The 26,226-nt window shown below is 44.6% G+C and overlaps 1 protein-coding gene across 18 annotated transcripts in view; it reads right to left on the reverse strand.

The window, feature by feature from the left end:
* The window catches only part of PTPRF (protein tyrosine phosphatase receptor type F), a 3,404,399-nt gene that overhangs the window by 1,351,384 nt on the left and 2,026,789 nt on the right, over positions 1–26,226 (reverse strand). For 7 of the 18 annotated variants that reach the window (XM_044085429.1, XM_044085432.1, XM_044085427.1 and 4 more), the window contains 2 exons: positions 25,827–25,835; positions 24,959–24,976 (listed from right to left, as the gene is read on the reverse strand). The exons of 7 other annotated variants lie outside the window; for them this stretch is intronic. In XM_044085429.1, coding sequence (XP_043941364.1) covers positions 24,959–24,976; positions 25,827–25,835 — 27 coding nt within the window. The remainder of the gene's footprint in view (positions 1–24,958; positions 24,977–25,826; positions 25,836–26,226) is intronic. 4 more of the 18 variants (XM_044085436.1, XM_044085433.1, XM_044085439.1 and 1 more) reach the window with 1 other exon arrangement.

A 26,226-nucleotide genomic window follows, 5' to 3' on the forward strand; every position in this document is an offset into this window, starting at 1 on the left:
AGAGTATGGAGATTACCTATGTCCTTATTAATAAGGTCCATAATGATTCTTTCCATGGCCTTGCAGATGAGGCTAGTCAAGCTTATGGGCCTATAATTCCCAGGGTAGGATGATGGTCCCCTTTGTGCAGACGGATTACTCTTGCTGTCTTCCATTCCACCAGAACACTGCCAGTTCAACAGGCTGTGGTTAAACAGGGATCCAAGTGGGTCTGTTAGGTCATGTTTAAGTTGTTTAAAAGGCAACCTGGGATGTTGTCTGTTCACACTGATGCTCTGTTTTTGGTCTTTGAGAGTTGAGTTGACCTGCTCTCCTGAGATTATAGGCTGAGGAATGGTGGCAGGTAACGTTTGGGGGATGACTGGAGGGGACATGGGGTGACGTATGCTCCAAATCTGTCATCTAGCAGGTTGGCTAATACACCTCCAATTGAGTATGGGTGGTGTCAGACACAACCAGTTCAGGGCACAGCTGGGTATTTCATTTTAGATTTTGGATGTATTTAAAGAATGTACTATGATTATCTTTAGCTAGGGAGGCCATTTTTGCTTTGTAATTAGCTTTGGAGGAATTGACAAGGTATCTAATTTGTTTAAGCTAGAGAGGGATTTCTTCCTCTGCTGAGATGGTTCCCTCTTGTTCTTGGACATTAGTTTCTTATTTTTGTTGTACAGCCTGTTTATACTAGGGGTCCACCACGGTGGCTTGTTTTTTCAACAAGACCTGGTTTTAATCCAGTCAGATACATATGATTCTATACAACTGCTTAAGTGGTTATACAAGGCATTGGTGTATATCTCTGCATAGGAGTCCATGTTATCTTCATTCGAGGGGGCTTTGAAACTACTCATACAATCACTTAAGTAGGAGGTAATTTGTCTTTGAAAAATTCTTAAGCATTTTTGAGGTTGATGGGGTAAGCTGGTCTTATAATTATATCGGACAAGACTGACTTATGGTCCAATCTTACCAGGGAGGACATCACCCAGGGTGGGGTGGGGTGGATAATGCTCTCCCATGTTAGTGTCCAGGACGTTTGAGCCTCTTGTGGGTGTGCTGACTAGCTGTTCCAGAGCATTTGCATTGACAAAGTCCAAAACCTCTAAGCCAGCATGTTTGTAGTGGTATATGTTTCCCAGTCGATGGCGAGACAATTAAAATCAGCCATAAAACAAGGTGTTGGGTTTTATGGCAAGTGACTCCAGTAAGTCCAGGTAAGCAGTATGCTTTTTCTGTTTCATGGTTGGGGACCTATATATAGCTATGTATGGTAGTGGGCTTTACCTATAGTAAATTGGACATGGAACAGCTCAAGACAGTCGTACTGTTTGACAAGTTTCAAGGTGTACTTATTCTTAAGTATACACCAAACTCTTCTGCTTCCTTCATGGTCAGTTTGTGGTTTGAACATATGGAAGGCATTGTAGCCCTGTACAGCTGGCATGCTTTCAATGCCTCTGAACCATGTCTCAGTGACTGCAAAGAAATCAGCATTTTCCTAAGTGAGGACTGCTTCCAGGGAGTGCAGTTTCTTGTTTATTCTCAAACTGAGCAGCAGTACCTTGAATTTGTCTGGAGAGGATTTTATGTTGGGAGGTTGGTTATTTTGATACTGCACAAAAAAGGCACAATATTTATTTGCTTGCATTTGTTTACTGGGATGATCCAGCTGGGCCAGAAGTGCCCATTTTCAGTGGAGTCCTGGGGAGAAAAACTCCACATTTAAGACATTTCGCATACAATACAGAATTTACATTAATAAAGACATTTAGCACATATTATTGGCAGCTTATACAATAGGTGAAAAAACAGTACACAAGTAATCATTCTCAAATTAATGATATTATACAAGCAATACAGAACAGATATACAAGAACATTTCACACAAGAAGTTTTTAGCAAAATTTATATAGGTCACTTCACGCAGTGGGTGCAAAGTGGATATAGGAATTAATCAGAGACTAGGTACTTAAACTTTTCACACATTTAGGAAGTGTAATAGCTGAGCGATAGGCTATGAGTCTTGTTGCAGGAATCAACAAAGTCGGTGGATACTGTTGCAGATACAAGTGGTGGTATGATATTAAGGTAGGCTGCGAGAGTACCTGAATGTCTCAACTGGTTCAATGGCAGGTCTATAAGGGTTAGGAAGAGAAGGAAGTAGACAGAAAGGATCAATGGTAGGACAATGAAGGTTAGTGGAAGAAGGAAGTAGATGGATGGAGAGGGGAGCAAGTCAAAAGACAGGTGGATGTGAAAGGAGGATGCCTGAGTAGTAGAGTGGGGGTGAGAATAGTTGTGATGGTTGAAGTTGGGTTATATGAGATGTGGTATTAGCACATGTGCACAGCCAGGATGAGGAGAGGTGTTGTTTCAGAGATGTCTTGAAGAGGGTTACTGAGCTGGTGGATCGAAGTGTTGGGGGAGGGAGTTCCAAAGTTTTGCGATGGTAAAGGAGTAAATCATCTGGCCAGCCAAAAGTTTGGGTTTTTCTACATTTACGAGCAGTTGGTTGCTGGATCAAAGTGGTCTGTTAGGATGGTACAAAGTAAGTACAGAAGATAGAGCAGGGCACATGGATGGATTATGAATAAGTTTGTGAGCTGTAGTTAGTTGGATAAAGGTGAGAGAGTTGGGGAGTTCAAGCCATTTTAGGTTGCGTAATAAGCAGTGGTGGGATGAGTAGGAGGCATTAGTTACAAACATGGCAATTGTGTTGTAGCATTTGTCTAGTTTGGACTTTAGAGAGGACTGGATGTTGGTGAGGAGGACGGGGGCACCATATAAAAGAGAGGGTAATAGAAAAGAAGAGGCAAGGAAAAGTCGGGCTGATGCACTTAGTAGATGTTTGTGTCTGTACAGTGTGCAAAGCTTTTGATGCATCTTTTTGACATTGGACAGGATGTGCAGGTCGAATGTGAGGATTTAGTCTATGATGACGCCTATGATTTATGTGCTAGGTACAATGTTGATGGTGGTACCAATTTAGGGATTGAATGAAGTTCTCTTTTTCCAGGGGTGTAGATTTTTGGGGCAAAGATTACTAGCTTGGTTTTGTTGGGGTTCAGGGCAAGATGATTATTAGACATCCAAATTTCGGTGGAGGCAAGGGCATTTTGGGTGAGCTGGTGTAGTTCTGAGGAGTTGTTTGCAGTGCAGATGATAATGCAGTCATCTGCGTACTGGATGACTGAGCCTTGAGACAGTGTGGTGTGGAAGTTATTGATAAATATGCTAAACAGATGTGGGCCTAAAATAGAGCCTTGAAGAACACCAGTGGTGGTGTTTAGGAAGGGGGAGTAAGAGTTCTGCCATTTAGTTGATTGTTGCCTGTTAGTGAAGGTAATTACGGAACCAGTTTAGAGTTTGAGGTGAGGTACCTATGTTAGAGAGTTTTGTTAGAAGGAGAGAGTGGAATATACTATTGAAAGGTTTAGAAAGATCAAGAAATAGTGAAGATAAGATTTTTGCCAGCGTCATGGGCTAAGTTGACATTGTGCATGAAGGATATGAGGGCAGTGGTGGTACTATGTCCTGGCCTAAATCCATTTTGGATGGGGGAGAGGATGTGGTTGTGAGTCAGATAGTGAAGTTTGAGAATGAATACATTTTTTCAGAATCTTACAGATGGGTGATAGTACAGCAATGGGGCAGAAGTTGGTGGTGTCTATGTTGGGGCCCCCCTTGTGTAGAGGGAGGATATAAGCTTTTTTCCAGATGATGGGCATATAGGATTCTTGGATAAATCTGTTGAGACGTATGCTGATAGGGTAAGCGATTGAGTTGGCTGAGGTTTCAAGTATTTGGCGGGTATATTGTCAGGGGCATTTGTGCATGGTTTGAGTTTTAGAAGCAATTTTTTAATAGTCGAGGTGGGTATAAGTGACACAGTGAAGTTGGGAATAGGGGGTGTACTGGTATTAGCTGTGGAGGGGTCTGTGGTAGACAAGTTGGTCTTGGGAAAGGTAGCAGTTAGATTGGCTATAGTATCTATGAAATAGGAGTTAAAGGTTGCAGCAATTTCAATGGGTGTTTTATTTGGGTCTGGGCAAGGATTATTACTAGAGCCTGGGTTTAATAAAAAGTTGAGAGCGCTCCAGAATTTCTTTGGGTTTTGCTTGTGTTGACTTTGTAATGTAAGGTAGTGTTCTTTTTTGTTTTGTAGTACTAAGCGCTTAACCTGGTTTCGGAGATGTTTGTATTGGGGAGGTCAGATGGGTTTTTGTTTTTTTTGCCAGATTTTCCATGATTTGTTCCTGCGTTTTATGAGATCCTTAGTGGATCTTGTTAGCCAACTGGCATGGTTGGGCTTTACTCTCTTCTGTCCAAGGGGAGCAAGATTGTTTAGTATGCTGAGGAAGGCTGAGTTGAATAACTCAACTGCCTCATCAAGGGGAAGTGATTTTAGTGCATCCCAGTTGATGCTTAGCAACCTTTGGTTAAATCTAGATGGACAGAACTGGGATTCATCTCTGGTAACCCTGTACTGATGTTTATTAATTGTTGTGGTACATTCACGTTGTATAAAGGATGGTAAGTGGTCACTTAATACTACTGGAGAGTGTACCAGCAGATGTGATCTTACCTGGGTTGGACACTAAAATCCAGTCTAGGATTGAGCCATTAGTATTAATATTATTAGGCCTGGTTATGGTGTTAACTAGCTGGGTGAACTTGTATAGATTGATATTGCAGTTAGAGTGGTGTGGGGGTATGTCTAGCCAGTTGATATCTATGTCTCCCAGTATTATAGCCTCATTTTTTATGTTAGTAGATGCCCAGGCAATAATTTCCTAAAGAATTGGGATGTTATTGCCTGGGGAGTGTAACTGGGGTGGTTAATGCCTTTGCCAGTATCTGAAAGCCTACAGGAGAGAGGTGCAGACCATCTCTGGCAAAGCAGTGTGGCCTGTCGACCACGTCTTCCCAGGCTGACAGGTACTGGATGCCCTTGGACTGACACCAGAAGCTAGGCCAATTATTAAACTCAATCACTTCTTGTTTGCATTGTTGCATTATCCTTGGAGAAGGTAGAATGCTGCTTAAGGCTAGGCTTTTATCTGCCTGTGACACACATTCTGAGAGCTCAGTCATGTCTCTCTTCATATAGTCCACTGGAGTACGTCTTAAGTCATTCACCCCCCACATGGACTATGATGGCGTTATACCGGTACTTGTGGTTGAGTGACTTGGGTGCTTGAGTGATTTGACAGATCTTAGCACCTGACAGGCAGCCAAACGTAACCTGCTCCTTATCCACTCTGGTGAGGGGAACATCTGTGTGTCTCACAATGGAGTCACTTATGACCAATACATTATGTTTTGCAGTGTTGCGCCTTATTTGTTGAGACACTGGTGTGTTTATGTGTTTTGGTTGTTTTTATGCATTGTGTGTTTTCCATTTGTGAGGACTCTGATCTTTTGGTAAGCTACTAGTGAGTACCTCCGCATATGTGGGTCTGTGTGTTGTGTGGAAAGTGTGCGTGTGCTGACAATCTGCTTGGCATTACACTTGTTCTTATGTGAGAGCCTTGCATCCAATTTCACAGTGCATATCCATCTCTCATAAAGTATTAGTTTGTTTTAGGAGAACGTGAATGCCAGTATAACTGAGACAATTGCTACACTGCCTCAGTATGCCCAAGTCTATCAGGCTGACCATAGAGATGATGGGAAACTGCCCAGCCGTGATAGCAGGTTCTTCCTGTATGATTTATTAGAGAAGGGAATGGCTTAATTTGGCAGGACTGCACTGAGACTACAACAGGGACCTATACTTTGTGTAAGCTAAGGTTGAGCAATAAGGCAATGCTGCAAAATGTGCAATGACTTGCTCCTAGAGCAGCAGAAAAGCTTTGAAGCGTTTCACTGACAACTGTTTAAGGAAAAACTGAGCTTCTATGCTTTTTCATCTATACAGGGCACTGCTAACTGGTGCTGCACGAACAGCAGCACCACACAAATGTGAGGCTTAAATACAAGCAAAGAGAAACAAGTTTTAAGCTAACTACCAATCTGGAAAGCACACAATAAGCCTTCCACCAGCAACCCCCAACTCAAACATGTTAAATCAGCATGTCTGCCACAAGAGTGCAGAAAAACACTTTCGTCTCTAGCTGGTTTGGAGTCGAAGTATAACAACACTACACAAACTACTTACAACTAACAGATTTAATGTAATACAGTGCAATTAACTACTTAAAGCAGCAGCAAGTAGTGCATTTTTTTGAAACTGCTAAAGTACAGTCACAGTATATAAGAGAAGTGCAAAAATATACTTAGAGCCCTTCTGTGTGCTTCCCACCTCAGACAGCCCAGGTAAACACCTACTGCCACTAGATGAATAACCCCAGTCCTCCTAATGTAAAAGCACAGAAAAGGAGTGTCCAGAGTAAAATACTACCACAAACAAAGATATGGGCACAGCAGTATACTTTACACAGTTTATAAAAGTGTGATTACTCAATAAAAATACTTTGCTTTGTATAAATGAGCCTTGAGCTACTCAACTGTACAGAATTTATAAAGGCACTAAAAACAAGACAAGCTGATTAATAAACCCTCCAGCCAATACAACCACATGCAGAATTCTCAAGTGTTTCCCCAACCTAAACAGACCAGGCTACCTCCGAGTGCACTAGACGGAAAAATTCACTAACCTACTGATGTAAAACAAGTGCCTACTAGAGTGTAAAAACACACCATTTTATCCAACAGCTAGCTAGATAATGAATTCAGACCAAGTAAATTAGTAGAACAGACAATGAGAGGCAAAATTTACTTTTTTCAATACTAGCACAAGGAAAGGCAAATAAATAATTCAAGACATTAACAGTACTGTAGAAAAGGGAGGAGCTTATTAAGCTCAATTTGCAGTAGGGGTGGGTAGCTTAAAACCACCAAGTTTAAAAAACAGATCAACAAAGAGGGCAGTGGGTAGGAAAAACTAGCAGGGAATCATCAGCAGCGCTTTTAGTTTATGTAGGCTTGAAATCTTATTAGAAAAAGACAAAGACCCAGAACTTCACTGTGCAAGTATCACTCAACAATTTAACCAATGAAAAAACATAAATACATAATTTAAGTGTCTCTCTCTCTCTCGCACAGAACAAAAGCACCAGAACAAGCAGATTTCTTCTGCATTCATCTCAACTCCCTATGCACTTGAAAACAAACAGAGAAAGGTTAAAGCAAATAGAAGCGGCCTTTATCTTGTGGGGGTTGAGAAATGTTTAATAGCCTGTCATGGGATAGGTGAACCAGCATCAGCCATTCACTCCTATCCCTCCTTAAATGGCTCCATCAGTGCTCAGGCTGCTAACTGAGCACAGACTGCCTTGACATAGCCAAGGCCAAAGCCTGTAGGCATGTAAACTGGTTATGCCATTTTCAGAGTATAAATTGCAGCCCAACTTTCACTACTTGTAATTTTTCAAAAGTTTAATTAACAGACCTTTAAGTTATTTTTCTTGTTAAACAGAACTATTTTTAAATATACTTGCTAACCATTAATACTTAACATTTAGTCAGTTTTACAGAACTAGAATGTCCAATTATCAAAAATGATGCACACATTATACTACATTTCCCTCCTAAATAACAGTTTTTCAAAGTATTTCTTTTAAAATTCCAAAATTTATAAGATTTTAACAATAAAATTACTTTAGTGAAAAGCATTTTACAAAACTTCTAGAAGCACAAAAACAATCAGTTTTTAAGCAGCATCATGAGAGGGATAAAAGCTTTACTACATCAAAGGATGCCCAGGTTTGATCAACAGCTTTGGTGTCCGAGGCGCTAGCAGGAAGGATGGGCATGCCATGCTCATTCCAGGGGGTAGGATACATGCACTCGTATGCACCCCGCAGTTTATCTCCAAAGAAGGCTGGGAATGTATTAAGGAGATGCAGTCCAAGGGTAGGCCGGACCACTGGCAGAGTCATTGTTCAAGAGGGATGATACACCATCTCACTACTGTACATACTTATCCAGAGATTACGAGTTTGCATGTGGAGTGAAAATTTATGGTATAATGGAAAAATACCCTAGTAGCAATATGACACTGCACTGAGATCCTCACTTTCCTCACCATCCCACGACTTGGGGAACCTTAGATGTGTCCAATAGACCCAGTGGATAAAGACATTACCCGGGCAGCTGGTCACTCGTTTTTATGATGACAATAAAAAACAACTATGGTAACAGCTTTCTAGTACAGTCCACAGTTGGGTGATTTAGCTTGCATGTGACACTGTATAATCCTTGTAGAAGAAGAAACCTCCATGTGTAACAAGCAAGAAACTCACTTAGGTGTAGTTCATAGAAAGTTAGTGCTATGATGATAACCAGAGCAACAGGCATCATAACCAGGGCTAGGAAGGGCACTCTGTAATAGATTTCAAGCTGTTGCTCATGACTGGGAAGTTTTCAAACTTAACTGGAACTCCATATAGAGAAAAAAAATATGCATTTATTTACTGATTAACTGATTGGCATTTGCTTGCCAGTATACTCCAACTGTGTCAATATAGTGACCTCCTTTCAAAGGGAGCCCAGGCAATAAAACTCCAATTACAAACAAATATAATTACATAACATAGCATAACAATTACAATATAGTACATGTTGGAGACAATACATTTAATTACATATCATAACAGAAACAAAAACAATGCATAAAGTGGAGGTGCAAACAGAAACTGCAAAAAAAATAATTGTTCAAGGCTGCTTATAATGAAAGCCTGCAACCACAGTACCATCAGTATAAGGGGACATCTATCTGAATTCTAGTCAACACTGCAAATAAATGCAAGACTTTCAGTGTACCTTCATCAAGTTGTGTAAAACTGAGGAAAAAAGGACTATAAATCATGTTGTGCTTCTTTCTAGTTTGTCAATGAATGCTATGTAAAATTTGATAAAAATTGTCTTGCATTTAAATTGAGGCCGGCCACGGTGGTGCAGCGGTTAGCATTGTCGCCTCACAGCAAGAGGTTCTCCTGTTCGATCCTCGGCTGGGGTGCCTTCTGTGCAGAGTCTGCATGTCCTCCCTGTGGTCGCGTGGGTTTCCTCCGGGTGCTCTGGTTTCCTCCCACATTAGCTACACAAGATACACTTAAACTGTTCTCAGTAATGCAAAAAAAGAAGTTATGTACCTACCATAATGTTCCAGGTTTGTTGTCCTTCATCTCACCTTCCTTTGGGTTTGGAGGCGATCCTCAGCTCCGATTTGGCTGATTTATTATAGCTCGAGAGCTTTCACTGGCTCGAGACTGACCCCTGTCCCAACATGTCTAGTGGTAACTACCCAGATCTTCTAGACATGCATAGTAAAAAACTAATTTTACTAAGCTCTTATACATTTAAGGTTAGGAAGAAAAGAGGAAAAACAATGCATGGTTAACCACTCAGCCAGTGTAACCAATAAAAAAACTCCTCTCGATCCTCCAGGAAGGGGGAAAGACGGGGTGGGGGATGCAAAAAGGAAGGCGAGATGAAGGACAACAAACATGAAACGTTATGGTAGGTACATAACTTCTTTATGTTATGTTGTCCCATCTCACCTTCATTTTTGCTGGTTGGGACCACGTCCCCAGCACCTGGTTCTGGGTGGCTCACTGGAACAATCTCTTCAGGACCGTGGAACCAAAGGATGCCCTATTCCGGAAGACAACATGACTTAGTAATGAGTGATAAAGATATGAGGATTTGCCCATGTTGCTGCTGCACAGATTGAATCTAAAGGCAATTTGGTTTGGAAGGCAACAGAGGTGGCTAAGGCCCTGGTTGAATGTCCCCTGGCCCTCCCTGGAAGTGTCTTTTTACACAAATCATAAGAATAACTGATTGTGTCTGACAGCCATTTTGATAAGGTCACTTTGGAAACTGGAGAACCTTGTTTATTGTACCTTGTTTAGTGTCAGCAAAGGATACAAACAACTGGTCTGAATTTCTAAGGTATTTGGTCCTGTGTAAATAAAAACGTAATTGTCTATGAACATCCAATTGGTGGAGTCTATACTCTACCTTGTTGCCGTAATTGGTGAAGAATACAGGAAGTTCAATGGACTGACTTAAATTATACTCTGAACATACCTTTGGCAAAAAGGAAGGATTGGTTCTAAGAGAAACTCTATCTTTGTGAAAAATGAGATATGGTAGCTGTGGTGACAGCAAACAAGAAAAGGGTTTTCCAATATAGAAATTTCAGGGGGCAAGATGCGGCTGGTTCAAAAGGTGGAAAAAACAGAGAAGCTAAAACCAAGTTTAGGTCCTCAGGGGGGGGTCTCTTAACAGGGGCTGTAAGAGTTGTACCTCGTAAGAATGCTCTGCACAACTTATGGGACATGATGTTAGAACCCAAGTCTCCTACATGAAAATTGGAGATGGCAGCTAATTGGAACCTAACAGTAGCTGCAGCTGCCCCACTTTCGAAGGTTTTGGCCAGAAAATCAAGAATCTTGTAAATAGGTGCAGTGAAGGGATCAATACCATTACTCTTTGCCCAATAAGAGAACCTCTTCCATTTGCTAGTGTAAATCTCCTGGTAGTGGGCTTGTGAGAGGACACTAGGATGTGTTGTACAAGCCAGGGAAATGTTGGGGAGCCTGGCTAAGACTGGAAATAGAGAAACCAAGTAGTCGGCTTGAGAGTTTGGAGGGAAGGATGGAGCCCACCCGACTGATGCATCAGGAGGTCCGGAACTGGGTCCAGTATCCAAGGCTCCACTTGAAGATGATGGCAAAGAAACGAAAACCATACCTGATGAGGCCATTAAGGAGCAATGAGGATGAGTTTGCAACCCAGAGACTTTGCCTTCTGAAGTACCTTTGGAATTACAGGGAAAGGCATAGAGTAGTCCCGGAGGCCAATCATGAACAAATGCATCCCTGGGTGACTGTCCCGGAGGGGGGGACTAGGGCGAAGTAGCTGCTGCATTTGTTGTTGAGGGGTGTGGCAAAAAGATCACATCATGGCTGGTCCGATTTGCGAAAAATCAAGTCCGCAACTTCTTGCTTCAGGGACCACTCGTGAGGCACGAGAATAGACCTGCTGAGCCTGTCTGCTATCACGCTGGATTTCCCGGGAATGCGCGTCGCAATCAGAAAATTTTGGAAGACATCGCCCATTGCCATACTCGAAGCACCTCCCGACACAAGGGGTAAGATCTGGTCCCGCTCTACTTGTTGATGTACCACACCACTGACATGGTCTGTCTGAATTGTAATGGTCCCAGTAGGTAGGTAAGTCTTGAAGTGCTTGCAACGCCAGAACACTGATGTGCAAATGGTACTCGTGAGGTTTCCACATTCCTTGGACAGTCTGTCCCAGATAATACCCCCCACCCTATCTGGGAGGCGTCTGTGGTCACTGTGGCTACTGGATGGGGTCTAGAAAGGGTCTGCCCAGAGTCACTTGGGGGGAGACAAGCCACCATACTAAGTCCTTTTTGCAAGTTTCCGTGATCAGGATCATGTGTGACATTGGTAAATACTGGAAAGACCACTGAGTGAAAAGTCGTCACTGCAGAATCCTCATGTTGAAGCGTGCCAAAGGAACTAGTGTAATTGCTGCAGCCATTGAGCCCAAGACTTGTAATACTTCTCTTGACTGAACTCTCATCTTCTTTATGAGAAACAAAACTTGCTGACGAATGGTTGACACCCTGTCTTGAGGCAGCTTCGCTATCACGAGTTTTGTATCCAAGTCTGCTCCTACGAAGGTAACAGACTGACAAGGCAACAAGGCAGACTTTTCGTAGACTATGGTGATGCCTAGCTGGGAACAAGTTTGGATTGTGTAGTCCCGTGCTTTGATCAGTTGATGCTTGGTGGTAGCAGTCAGGAGTCAGTCTAGATATGGAAACACCTGGAATCCTAGACGCCTCAGGTGAGCCGTGACCACTGCCATACACTTGGTGAACACCCTGGGGGCTGTGGTGTGACCAAAGGGCAGGGCTCTGAACTGATAATGACTGGCTCCCAGCCAGAGGCATAGGAATCTCCTGGATGGCCTGTCCATTTTTATGTGGCAATATGCATCCTGGAGATCTATGGAGCACATCCAATTACCCTGACCCAAGAAGGGAAGAATGGACTGTAGTGTTACCATCCAGAACTTCGTCTTTTTTACCAATTTGTTTAGCTTGCTGAGATCCAAAATAGGTCTCCAGTCCCCTGTCTTTTTTGGAACTAAAAAGAACCTTGAGTAAGTTCTGGATTCGATTTGGTTTGCAGGGACTTCTTGGATGGCTCTTTTTTCTAGCAATCTTTGTACCTCTAGGATTGCTTGATCCCGAAGACTGGGTGGAACATCTGTCTCTTTCGTTTTTGTTTCCCCCTATGCCACTAGGGGAAAAAATCTCCATGTGTATCAGGCGAAGCTCCCTGGGATTTTAGAAACCACATCTTTCCACTCTTCTGACCTTTAGGACAGGGTCTAGACGGAGTGGAATTAGAAGTTATGTACTCACCATAACGTTCCATCTGAGTAGGTGTATTCATTTGTCTGCAACCTGTGGGTTATGGATCCGATATCGGATCCGAACCGGCATGGTTTACCAGCTATGGATCCAAGCTCTCAGCTCCTCCCCTCACCCATACTGCCCTGCTCTACCCTCATGACCTCAGATCGAGTTTGCCAACAGCAAGAACACCCTGAAAAGGGTAACACACCATATGCAGGAAACTGAAAGGCCAGGGGGATAGGAGGGCGGGATGGTTGCAGACAAATGAATACCCCTACTCAGATGGAACGTTATGGTGAGTACATAACTTCTAAATCTGAAGTAGGAGATTCATTTGTCTGCAACCTGTGGGACAGAGTCCCCAGCTACCTGAATCTTGGGTGGCCATCATGGAAGGATATTCCGGAGCACCGCGGAGCCAAATGATGCTCTACCCCTAGATGCAAGATCCAACTTGTAGTGGGAAATAAAAGTATGAGATGAAGCCCATGTGGCTGCTGCACAAATATCATCTAGAGGAATCCTAGCCTTAAAGGCTGCCGAGGTAGAGACTGACCGGGTTGAATGGGCGTGTACACCCTCCGGTGCGGGCCTTCCTGAAGCTTGATAAGCCAATAAGATACATTGTGAAATCCAGCGAGACAAAGAGACTTTAGAAATTGGCTTGCCCAAATTAAATTTAGCAAAGGAAATGAACAACTGGTCGGATTGCCTATGACCAGCCGTTCTGTTTAGATAAAATCTAAGTTGCCTGTGAACATCTAAGGAGTGAAGCTTATATTCACCTTTGTTTTCATATTTAGGAAAGAAAACAGGGAGGTTAATGGATTGATTAATGTTTGCTTCAGAAGCTACTTTAGGAAGAAAAGACGGGTTGGTCCTGAGGTAAACACGGTCCGGATGAAAGACCAAGTAAGGAGGTTTAGCTGATAATGCTTGGAGCTCTGAAACTCTCTTGGCCGAAGTAATGGCTACTAAGAAGGCAGTCTTGAACGATAAGAATTTGAGATCTACCGTAGCCGCCGGTTCGAAGGGGGGGGGCGGTCAAGGCCTGGAGAACTAAAGAAAGGTCCCAGGGAGGAACCGCTTGTTTTACAGGGGGCCTGAGAAGGAAAGTACCTTTAAGGAAAATTTTACACAACTTGGCCGACATGAGTGGACTGGAGTCATGACCAATGTGATAATGTGAAATTGCTGCAAGTTGTACTTTGACTGTGGAACTGCTGGCACCATCGTTAAAAAGAGTGGTTAAGAAATCAAGCACTAAAGGGAGAGGAACTGTGAAGGGGTTCAGGCCTTGCCGCTCCGCCCACAAAGAAAACCGTTTCCACTTGCTACGGTAGACTTTCCTGGTGGACGGTTTATGAGCTGCCACCAGGATCGCCTTAACAGGGGACGAAATACCGGGAGTCCTGATCAAGAGTGGAACTGGAGCAGCCAAGCGGTCAGCTTCAGGTTGTCCAGGTTCGGAGGAGATAGGTGGGATGGATGAGATATCAGATCCGGAATGGGATCTAGAATCCAAGGGGGATTCACAGAGTGAGACCTTAGGAAGGGGAACCAGATCTGTCGAGGCCAAAATGGAGCAATGAGAATCATTCTGCACCCCACCCGAGAGGCTTTCTGAAGAACTTGGAGCATCAGAGGCAAGGGGGGATAAGCATACAGAAGACCGGGTGGCCAAGCATGCACCAGAGCGTCTCTTGGGGAACCTCCTGGAGGAGGTATCAGAGCAAAAAAACTGTCGCACTTGGTGTTTGAGGGAGAGGCAAAAAGATCGCAAGAAGGAGTTCCCCACTGTGCGAATATGCGTTCCGCTACTTGAGTATTGAGAGACCACTCGTAAGGGGTCAGAATGGTGCGACTGAGCTTGTCCGCCAGGATGTTGGACCGACCCGGAATGTGCGTTGCTATGAGAAAGCGGTTGGTGGAGATTGCCCATTCCCAAACTCTCATGGCTTCTCGACAAAGAGGGTAAGACCTGGTTCCTCCTTGCTTGTTGATATACCAGACAACCGACATGTTGTCCGACTGAATCGCAATTGTTCCCAAGGGAAGAAAGTCCTGAAGTGCTAGCAACGCTAAGAGCACTGCTCTCATCTCTAGAACGTTGATATGCAGTAAGGTCTCTGAATCGTTCCACGTGCCTTGGACGGTCTGGCCTGCAAAATGCCCCCCCACCCGAGGCAGGAGGCGTCCGTGGTCACCGTGGCGAGAGGGGGAGAAGCACAAAATGGGCGGCCTCCGTGGAGATCTGGAGAGTGAAGCCACCACAGGAGGGACCGCTTGCAAGCCTTGCTGATCGCAATGGGATGATGCATAGGAAGAGCAAGGTACGACCACTGTACTAAGAGAGTCCACTGGAGGATGCGCATATTGAGCCTGGCGAGAGGAAGAAGTGCTATAGCAGATGCCATGGACCCTAGAGCCCTCAGGACCAACTCCGCCGGAACTGAACTTGAGTGGAGAATGGCCCGCACCTGGAGCTGCAGATTTTGAACTCTGTCCGCAGTGAGGAAGGCTTTTAAGCTCCTTGTGTCTAACCTGGCCCCTATAAAATCTATGAGCTGTGTGGGTGCTAGGTTGGATTTTTTTTGTATTTATAGTGATGCCCAGACTGGGAGCAAGATGGAGAAAGGAGTCTCACGCCAATAGTAGTAGATGCCTTGTTGGGGCGGTAAGGAGCCAGTCGTCCAGGTAGGGAAAGACCTGCACCCCCTGAAGCCTCAGGTGGGCCGCTACCACTGCTAATACTTTGGTGAACACCCTGGGGGCTGTGGTGAGACCAAAGGGAAGGACCCGGAACTGGTAGTGACTGGCTCCCAGCCGGAAGCGGAGAAACCTCCTGGAGCGCCTGTCCATCAGAATGTGGTAGTACGCATCCTTGAGGTCTATGGAGCACATCCAGTGATTTTCTCCCAGAAGGGGGAGAATAGATTGCAGAGTGACCATTCGAACTTCTCCTTGGGAACTGCCAGGTTCAAGAGAGAAAGGTCTAAAATTGGTCTTAGATCCCCGTCTTTTTGGCACTAAAAGAACCTGGAGTAGAACCCTGATCCGATCTGGTCTGGGGGGACGGGCTGGATGGCTCTTTTCTTTAGCAGATGGCCAATTTCTGCCAAAGCGGCCTCCCGTTGACCGGGTGGAACGTCTGGGAGGGACTTCAATTTTGGTAAGTGACAAAATGGGATGCGGTATCCTCTGGATATGATCTGGAGAACCCAGCGGTCTGATGTTATGGACTCCCATGCCGCTAGGTGCTCCGAAAAACGTCCCCTGACTGCCTCCAGAGTGGAGCAGCCGGGCAACCCCTCAGGGTTGCTGCGCGGGCCGTTCAGAGAAGGGTTCTCTGGACCTGAAGTTCCTGGGAGCCCCTCTGCCTCTAGGGCGGCGTCCTCCCTGTCCTCCTCTGCCACGGAAGGACTGGTTGTCCGGAGCAGGCTGGGATTGCTGCGACTTCCGGAACCACATCTTCTTCTGACCCTTTTGGTTCCTAGAATAGGGCCTCTGGGGTGCAGAGAAGCGGATTCCGACGGCAGACAGCGTCTTCCCGTCCTTCTCGCTCTGGGTCGTGTCGCGAACGGTTTTGCCAAAGAGGGCAGAACCATCAAAGGGGGCGTTCGCAAATGACGCTTTGAAGGGCTCTGAGAAATCGCAATGACGGAGCCAGGCCTGACATCTAGTGACTAGACCTGCCCCTGCGGCTCTAGCGGCACCTTCCGTAGCATGGGAGAGTAGCCGCATAGAGGTATTGGTAACTGATCTAAGAGTGGCCATGCGGGTGGAGTGCAGCACTTTGTCCTCCTCCGACATGGACTCTGGGGGAGACGCAGCGTATTCTTTAATAAGATCGTGCTGCATCCTAATCACGTGTGCCAGGTAGTTCAGCGCCCTTACTGAGAAGGTCGCTGAACTAAACATCCGCTTCCCCAAGCGGTCCATCATCCGAGACTCCTTGCTCGGGGGATGGACTGAGGGACTCTCCTGAGCAAGTTCCCTCTTGGTGGCCGCCGCCGTCAACATGGCATCTACCGGAGGCCCCTTACTCCAATGGGCACGGTCAGCCGGTGGACTGAGGATCCGGTCGGGCCTCTTAGGGATTGGCTCCACGGTGTCCGGTCCCTTCCACGCCCTGGTGGTAATGAGGTCCACCAGGGGTCGGCAGGGGGGACACCCAAGAGGTAGACGGGCCCGCTTCAAATGCCTCCAAGAACACGGACTCGTCCGAGGAAGACTTGGGGCAGACCACCCCTTATGCGGAGCATTTCCATGATGTCTCCAAATGAGACATCCTCGGGGGGTGACCGTGGGGAGCCTTCCCCTTCCTCCAAATCCGTGTCTTCCGTGAGAGACTCGGGGGAGTCAATGTGCCTCCTTTTGCACGTATGCTTGCGAGGAACATCCTCTGGGGGCTGTCAGAGGACTCCTCGCAAGCAGTAACCTGTTCCAGGGGAACAGCTTGGGGCACAGAAGTGGGCTTTCCCAAGGGCCGGATGGCGGAAGCCTGACCCAGTGCAGAGGGAGCGCGGGACGGAGCCGAAACAAGTGCCGGGGGTCCGGAGACCCTCAACAGGGCCCTCTCCACTACATCAAAAGCCGAAGGGGAGCCGACCTCGACCAAAGGATCCGACAATCGGCTCCCCCTCGGATCCGAAGAGTGGATCGGAGCCGGCGCCGAAGCACTCGGATCCGAAGGGACAGTGCGCTCCGACACAGACGGCGCCGAAGGAGCACTGATCCCCGGATCCGGCTCGGATCCAGGCTCCGAGAGGTCGGATCCGATGCACTCGAGGGCAGGGTCGGATCCGGTACCAAGTACTATCGGCGCCGACCCACCCCGGCTCGGCTGCTCGGCTCCAACTGCTCCGAACCCGGGTAGCGGGTCAGAGAAGGAGCAATTGGCTTGAAAAAAGGGGTCGAGCTCCCCCCCAGAGGGGGGGGGGAGGCAAGAGCACTCCCATCTGCATCTGGGCCTGGATGAACCTTCTCATCATCCGGTCCAGATCAGCGTCCGACAGGCTATAAGTTGATCTCGACGAGGCTACCGAGGTAGGCCTTGAGTGCCTCCTCGATAGCCTCGACGGAGATCGGGTCTCCTCCTCCTCAGGTCTCGGTGAAAAACACACTGGAGACCGGAGCCAAGGAGGAGGAGAGCCAGCAGACAAGGAGGCCGGGGGAGAAGCCCGCTTGGCTGGCGGGGCCAAAACAGAGGTCTCGGCCCGCCGCTTATGGTGCTTCTCCCTCCGGTCCTTCTTCCTAGCTTCCCTCTCCTCCGAACCAGAAACGGGAGGTTGAGTCCCAGAAGGAGGAGGGGGAGCCGGAGAGGGAACAACCGTGGTAGGTTACCCGAAGGAGCGGAGGCGGAGCGAGTCCGGCGCAAAAGACCCGCCAAAACAAGCTTGGACCTCCGCTCCTTCAATGCCCTGGGGTTGAACCCTGCACAAATGGAACATCCAGATGTGAGGTGTTCAACCCCCAGGCATCTAACACACCGAGTGTGGCCATCAGGTGGGGAAAGCTTATGGCCACACTCGGAGTACTTAGAATAAAAAGCTTTGGGCTGCTCAGACATCCCAAAAACCAACAAACAAAGTTACTAGAACTAAAAAGTAAAAGTAACACAAACCACTCACAGGCCCAAACACACACTACGCTACCAGCGAGGGGAGGGATATAAAATTAAGTTTTAAACTCTAAAAAAAAGTAATAATACAAGAGGGAAACCTACACTTTCACACAAAATTAACCAAAAATTTTCAAAATTGAGTACTTTAAACACTAAATATAGCACTTAGCTGGAGAGCTGGAAAAACACAATCTGGTCACCATGCGCGGCAAACGAGATCTGAGGTCATGAGGGTAGAGCAGGGCATTATGGGTGAGGGGAGGAGCTGAGAGCTTGGATCCATAGCTGGTAAACCATGCCGGTTCGGATCCGATATCGGATCCATAACCCACAGGTTGCAGACAAATGAATCTCCTACTTCAGATAAACGGATTCCTACAGCAGAGAGAGTCTTGCCATCCTGTTCACACCTGGTGAGAGTCTCTTTTACTTGAGGCCCAAACAAGGAAGAGGCGTCAAAGGAGGAACTGGTAAAGTAAGACTTGAAAAGTTCCACAAACTGACAAAGGCACATCCAGGAATGTCTCTGCAAAGCAACTCCGGTACCTGCTGCCCTACTTGCTCCATCTGCCACATAAGAAATGAGCCTCATGGAGGAGTTAACCACTGAAGTCAAGGTTGCAAGCTGGGAAGCCACCCTGTTAGCAACTTCTTCCGCTGTAGGATACTGTAGGGCATCTCCTAACTCCTTTGGGAGATCCCTCTGAAGTCATGTGAAGTGTGACAAGTAATTCAGCGACCTGAGAGTAAAGGTCACTGAAGAGAACATATGCTTCCCATACCAGTCCATCGTATGGGACTCCTTGTTCGGCAGATGAACAGATGAAGTTTCCGCAAGTTCCTTCTTAGTGGCTGTTGACACCAGCATGGCATCAACAGGGACCCCTTTGGAAAGGAAGGATTTATCCTCAGGTGCAGTTATAAATTTATTCGGTCTCTTCGGAACTGGTTCCATGGTCTCTGGAGTGCTCCATGCCTTTCTATTCACTACAGACAAAACTGGGGGTCGGGAACCACGTATGTCCAGGTAGACAGACGCGTCTTCAGAAGGGGCTAGGGACTTCCAGACACCCCTCTAAGGATTTCCAAGATGTTCGAAAAGGAGACATCCTCAGAGGGGGACAGTGGGGACCCTTCCGATTCATCCAAGTCTGTGTCTGAAGTGATGGACTCAGAGGAGGCCACATGCCTCCTCTTACATCTTTTATTCCAAGGCGCCTCCTCCGAGTGTTCGGAGGAGGTTTCGTAAGAAGTGGGGTCGCCCAATGGAGTGTCCTGGGGCACAGGTTCACTACGCTTGGAGGCAGGAGGAGGGTCAAAGGCAGGCACAGGCACAGAGGGAGAAGGAGCCAATGGAGTTGAGGGTGGAGCGATCTCAGGAAACAGCATGCTCCTCATCACCTCGAAGGTGCCACAGTCCCGAGTCGAAGGAGCCTCCGGCTCTGGAGAGTCCGGAGATCTCCTGCGAACCGAGAGTAACGACTCCGAGGCTGATGTGGGAGCCAAGCTCATCTGTGCCGAAGCTCCAAGAGGGAGAGCGAGGTCGGACAAGGGTCTTATGCCACTTCCCCTCGGAGCCGGTGCGATAGCTTCGGCGCCCAGATTCCTCGATGGACTGAGACATCAAGGAGATCGGAGCAGGTGTCGGAACCGATAAAGGAGAAGTGACCAGAGTCGACGGTTCCACCACCATGACGTCCATGCACTCTGGCTCCGAGCTCAAGAGAGTCAGAGGAGGAACTGATGGAGAAGCTGGATGGGCCGAAGGAGCCAATTTCTTATGGGCTGGGCTCGATAGTAATTTAGCAAGTGCCTGTGACTTGAGGAGCCTATTGACCACTCTCTCCAAGTCATGATCTGAAAGCCTGGAACACCAAGAGGAGTGCGAAGAGGACCGGTGACTGCCCGCTCCAGATTGCAGCAAAGGAGATTGTGGAGCAGAGCATACTGGCTCCAAAGAAGGAGACCTTGTTCTTTTATGGGTCCAGACTAGCTCCAAGGACACTGATGGGGCCACCGGAGATTTAGCTTTGTTGTAACCAACACTGGGAACTGACAGAGCCGAATGTTTCACAGTGGATTTTGACTGTTCCGAACTCGGAACAGATGGCTTAGTGGATTTTTCGGACAATTTAGCTGGCTGAGGACCCTGAGACTAAGAATCTTGAGGGTTCTTCAGAAGGCCAAGCAAAAGTAACTTACTCTTTCTCTCCTGCAGGACTCTGGAACTGAAAGCATGACAGATAGAGCAGGAGCCCTGCAGGTGAACAGCCCCTAAACAGTATACACAATTCGTGTGCTCGTCTGTAAGGGGCATTTGTTTGGCAAAACAAGTTGCATTTTTTGAACCCAGAGGGTTTTGACTCTTTGGACACTGTGGATAATTTGACAGAATAATTAGACAGTGAGAAAACAAGGCTGTAACAGCTAACAGCACACAACTACAATTACTAACAAGGCTGTAACAGCTAGCCCAAACAACAGGAAAGGAAATCTCTCTCTCTTTTTTTTTTTTTTTAAAGGAAAGAGAAAAATAAGACAGGGGGAGAGCCTCTAATTTAAACGGAGACTTCTCCAATAGGAGAGCCTCTAACTTAAACAGCTATCCCAGAAAGGATGGGGAAAAAGAAGAAGAACCCTCTAATTTAAACGGGCTTAAAGGGGAAGGCAAGGCCTGAGGAAGAAAACAATGGCCAAAAACACCCAACAAGTAGAAAAAAGGTTGTTAGACTAACAGGATAATATACGCTCTAACAAGGTTAATTCAACAATAAAACCCTGGAAAGGATAACAATATAAGTGAAAAAACACTAAGTACTTAGCCTGAGCCAGTAGTTGCAATCTTGATGCTGCAAGCAGCAAACGAGATCTAGGTAGCTACCGCTAAGCATGTTGGGACAGGGGTTAGCCTAGAGCCAGTAAAAGCTCTCGAGCTATAGTAAATCGGCCGAGTCGGAGCCCACACACACACACACCTATGGACAATTCTGACTTTGGCAATTTCTGACTTTGGCATATGAGAGGAAACCAGAGCACCTGGAGAAAACGTGAACACAGGAATGATATGCAGACTCTGCAAAGGAAGGCAACCCAGACAAGAACCAAACCAGAGAACTTCTTGCTGCAAGGCAGCAATGATTCCCCCTACTGTCTTTATATCATTTCCTTAGCCACACTAACTGGTCTATCTCTTTTCACTTATTTAATTTTTTTTCTCAAAAGGTAACAACCACTCCAAGTAAGTACACATATAAACACAGAACTAGGTATAATAAGAGGAAAAATGGAAACAAATACACATTTGGGTAACTGTTTAAGCTTGGACGCGAGTAAATGAAAGATACATGCAATTGCAACCAGTCCCTTCAAATATTTCTGGGTAAGCAGTAAAATACACCAAAATGCACTCCAAATGAAAACACTGCGTGTGTGGGTGGTTATTAAAACAGCATCTCTTTGAACATTACAGTGTTAGGTTTTTACAGCAAAACACCACCATCATAGGTATCCATGTGACTGTTCAAACAGCAGTGATTTCCACACATAGCCAGGTATAACACAGAAACACAAAGAAATGTACTAACCCTTCCTGATGGTTGCTGCACTTGCCTTGAAGCAGTCAATCCTTCTGTACCAACCAGATGATGGCAGTGGCTTAGAAACTTAAACCAAAAGCCTAGGACGGATTGTGCTAAGCTAATAGTTTAGCTTTCTCACTGTTGTGATTCACAGTGTATCATCACCCCCAATAACATGCTTGTTTTATTTAAGGTATCAAAATATAGCATATAAAACGACTTTCAAAATGAATAATACTTTTCTATAAAGTCTGATGCAAGCTTGTCAATGTAAATGTAGTCAGCTCTATACATAATACTTGAAACACAGCTTCAGTAAGGTCAAACACATTTTCCACAAATAATTAAGAACTCAGACACAGAGAAATTGTTTTCATCATGGAATGGATGAATTTAATCAGGGAAATGTGTAATACTGAGAAGGATGTATGGATCATCCAGCTGGTTCTGGTGCAGAGAACAAAAAAATTAAACTTCATTGCTCATAATGGCCTGGTGGTTTAAAACACAACAAAAAAGGACACAACTCAATCAATTTCCTCAGCCCACACATCATTTGAGCACATCAATTACCAGTTTGACCCTAATGTACTATTATGAGTAATCTATCCTTTGAGGACCTGGGATTCATAAGAGTCAAAAGCTACTATTTTCTGGGTAAAAGCAGGAAGAGAGTCTCACTGATAAAAACATTCTGAAACTGCTGAAGTTTACCCTGCAGTTCTAACAGCAAGGAAAGTTTTCGTACTCCCTTTTTTAAAACAATGGCATGCTCCACACACTGACATTAAAAGGGTGAAAATATCCCAAAATACACCTTCTCACCCCGTTAAACGTTGTTTACCTCTTGAAGTACACACAACACTCAAACAGTAAACGCAAGAGCTCACTAAAAGGCATACCACCAAATACAGTTTCTCAGACTATAAATAAAATGAAATGCCCGTGCTACAGTGTCATGCAATATGTTACAGCCAGTCATCTGTCTTTCTACCACAGCTCTTCTGAAATGGTGAGGTCAGCCTACCCAGGTAAGTAAAGGCCCACTTCAAAGTCAGTATAAGCAAAGTCTGGAAAATTATGTTCTTAAAATACCAAACAGTCAGTGCTAACTTTAAGGGGGATCAGGATAAAAGCAAAAAGATAATAGCCTGATTATATGCACTTGAACAACGATAAAGCAGTTACATACATATTAAAGTGTGTGACTGGGCCAGAATGCTTCTTTACATGCTAGAAGATGCTTTTTTGTACAGAGAGGGACAAAGTATTTTTCTGATACCCAGGAAAGCACAATGACTTTTCTCTGGTTGCAAGAGGCTCAAATGTGAGAATCAATATTTTACAAGTCAGAACATTTCTGCATGTTATTTTTTGGCCCAGAAACACTGAACACCCAGCCCCCCAATGATCCACATCACCCTAAGCACATGTGGAAGGACAGACTTGGGGAACAAAGGCCACCACTCTGCTGGGGATTCTTTTTTTTTTCCTCGTGCTTCTAACCATTTCCCCACTGACCTGCAGGTGCTGTGCAACTCATTGCTATGGTGGGCTCCCATGCAGATAGGAGTTGCCTCGTATCCACTATGTTTTGTTAAAACGACCATGATCTCCTTAGTTGGTCCTCCCCAGTACTGCACAAGCAAAGTGACTTTCACTAAGTACCCCCCCCCCCAAAGATGTGTACACAGATGTCGACTGCTCACTTCTACTCTTTCACGGACAGTTCTGAGAATTTTTACAAGAACCATGCAGTTTTATCAACTACCCTTTAGACTTGCGTTTAAACATTACCTTACAACACTGTCTTTTATGCTCACATATTTACTATAACTTTATTAAGGTACTCTTCAGAGTTAAACATACAAAGTCGCCAAAATTTGCCTCAGGTACTTAAACGATTAACAAAACACTGCACTTTCATCACATGGCATTTAAACCAATAAAATACATGAAATTAAAACACATGAAAAACACTTCACTATCACATCGGAATATATAACAAGTCCTGTCACTTTCCCATATAAATATTTCACTTACACATTCTAAAGATACACATTCCTTAAAAATCAGACAAAATTAAGTTTAACCTTCATCCACACCAGCATAAACACAACAATGTTGCCTCCTCTTCATCTCATCTATATTTACTAGTGTGATCATAGCAACTTACACTGTCCATCAATACAACTTGCATACCAAGACCACATCCTTGCTCTAATGAGATGTTATATGTTGGATTAGCAAAAGTTTCACTAGCTGCATAAGCATTGACTGCATTTAAGTGACTTAAACAACATTTTATTTACATGATCAAATCTAAAAAAGGCAATTCTTAAATTATTTACTACCAATTCTCAGCATCAGAACCATTTTTACATGTAGTGTTTAAGCTGTCAATTTCCAAACAGCATTTTGCTAACCATTTCTTTGCTTAGCCTGAAATAAAAACTATAACAGGCAAATTCCATTAAATTTCCAAGTTCAGAATAAGCTTGTCTATTAGCCATCACAAATATGATACTAAGTCAAAATGCTGTTGAGTTTTGATACTGCCAGCTTTAAACAACACTGTGGGAACCTAAACATAACAGTGGTTTTGAAGTTTACACAAATGATTGTTCCAAGTCTGAAAAAAAGACCAGAGCTTAGGGGTCAGTCAACACACATTTTCACAAGAGATTACATGAGCATCACTATTTTTTGTGATGCAAAAAATAATCACTGCATTTGGCCTGCTTCAAAAACAAGTAAGGCACAAGCAGAATGTCACATCTGTAAGTCAGAAAAAAATTGAAAACTGTACATTTGGTTGGAAGGTGTAAACCCAGTTGTGTGTATTCTGAAATAGACATTTAAAGTGATTGAGCACATGCTGTTACTGTTGCACAACTAGAGGATTTAATGTTCTCTTGTGAAAATGTTATACATACCCTTCACCTTTTCTACACCTGTTATTTCTGCATAAAGTTAAGAAGCTGGGTTAAAGAGCTCTACTTTGGAGGGAAGCGAACCCTATAATTTGTCAGTCAACAGCAGTTACCTTCTCTCAATCTGTGTTTCACATCATTCCAAAGTGATCTCACTCCCCCAGCTCCAAGTTGATTAACCCCTGCGACAGTGTCAAATTACAATGAATGGTTCAACGTGGCTTACTGCTGAACAAGTGAGAAGTGCAGATGATGGCGGGGCCAAGAGAAAAGCTGAAAATGAAAACATTAGGAAGGGAGGGTAGACGAGAAATGGAGTGATGTAACAATTCAAGACACATTTCAGCATTCTTACCTCTTATTGGTGTACCACCTGGCGAGGTAATTTGAATGCAAACAAGATTAGAAAGAAATGTTAGTACAGGAAAAAAGAAAGAAAAATAATATAAAAAAGTAAGAAACAGAAGAGTGTACTTAAGCTAGAATTAACTTTTTGAGAGAAAAAGGGCAGATGTGCAGTAAATTTTGAATAATTCTCCCAGGATGTTAGTAAAACTTATTTAAAAGGTTGAACAGCCTTTAGACTGTACACACTCCAGCACCAGAGCCAGTATACAGCAAGCTGCTGTTGCAAAGTGAATGGTCAATACTGTACAGCCCCCTGGAAGAGTCACTTTACTTCTACTTAAACAGTACAAGCAAAACAAAGTGGTAGTAAGGCAGTGTTGTGCCAGTGTATTTTCATTTTATTATGGTGGTTACCAGATGGTCTCAATTTTGTGACTCATTTGTGTTGCTTAAAGATGACCAGAGGGACAAAATCTTCCAGAAATTAAAATAAAAAGCATGCTTCTATATCTCTTGCCACATTACTGCTTCCAAGAGTTTTAATATACAGTGCCCACAGGCCATTAATTACAAGATTTGAACACAGTGTCAGAAAACTAAAGCTCCTAGAACACATTAAACAGAGAGTGAATATATTTTCTGCTGTTTTATTGCACTTCAGCAGAATACCAAATGTAATCTTCAGTTTAATATTTGCTATGACAATTGTGGGGCTAAACAGCCCTACTCGTTCATAATTTTGCCCTCCCTGGTTGTTTATCTTTGTGTTTATGGAGACTGTTAGTAAAAGAAAATTCATGCAAATGTAGACTGACGAAGACTGCGGTATGTGTTGGTTCAATGCAGATTGTAATATCTGAATACCAAGCACTTACCGACTAATACTGGGTGTCCGGACAGAGACAGAAAAAGAGGATTAAACAAGACATCTTGTCAAACAGTACAAGCAGCACAGCTATAGAAACACAGATCAGTTTAAAACAAAAAAGTCAAATAAAAAAATTGCATTACCAAGCAGTTACAGGAAGTCAAAACTACATGTTAAAACCTTTTGTTCATGTTCTAAAGGATGCAATTATAAATTGCAGTCTAGATGAATACCAAAGCTACTTTAATGTTGCTCACACAAATGCCACAAATTTATAGACTCAAACTGATAAGTGAACATTCAGCATCATTCCTTCAAGCACATTTCGCTCTTGTAAAGGTGTCACAATACAGTTAAGTACTTACCAGAATCATAAATCTTCAAGACTGTTACCAAAATATATTTAC

Source organism: Protopterus annectens, chromosome 10.part0 (assembly GCF_019279795.1).
Source record: "Protopterus annectens isolate FY-2018-M chromosome 10.part0, PAN1.0, whole genome shotgun sequence".
In the NCBI taxonomy this organism is placed as follows: domain Eukaryota; kingdom Metazoa; phylum Chordata; order Ceratodontiformes; family Protopteridae; genus Protopterus; species Protopterus annectens.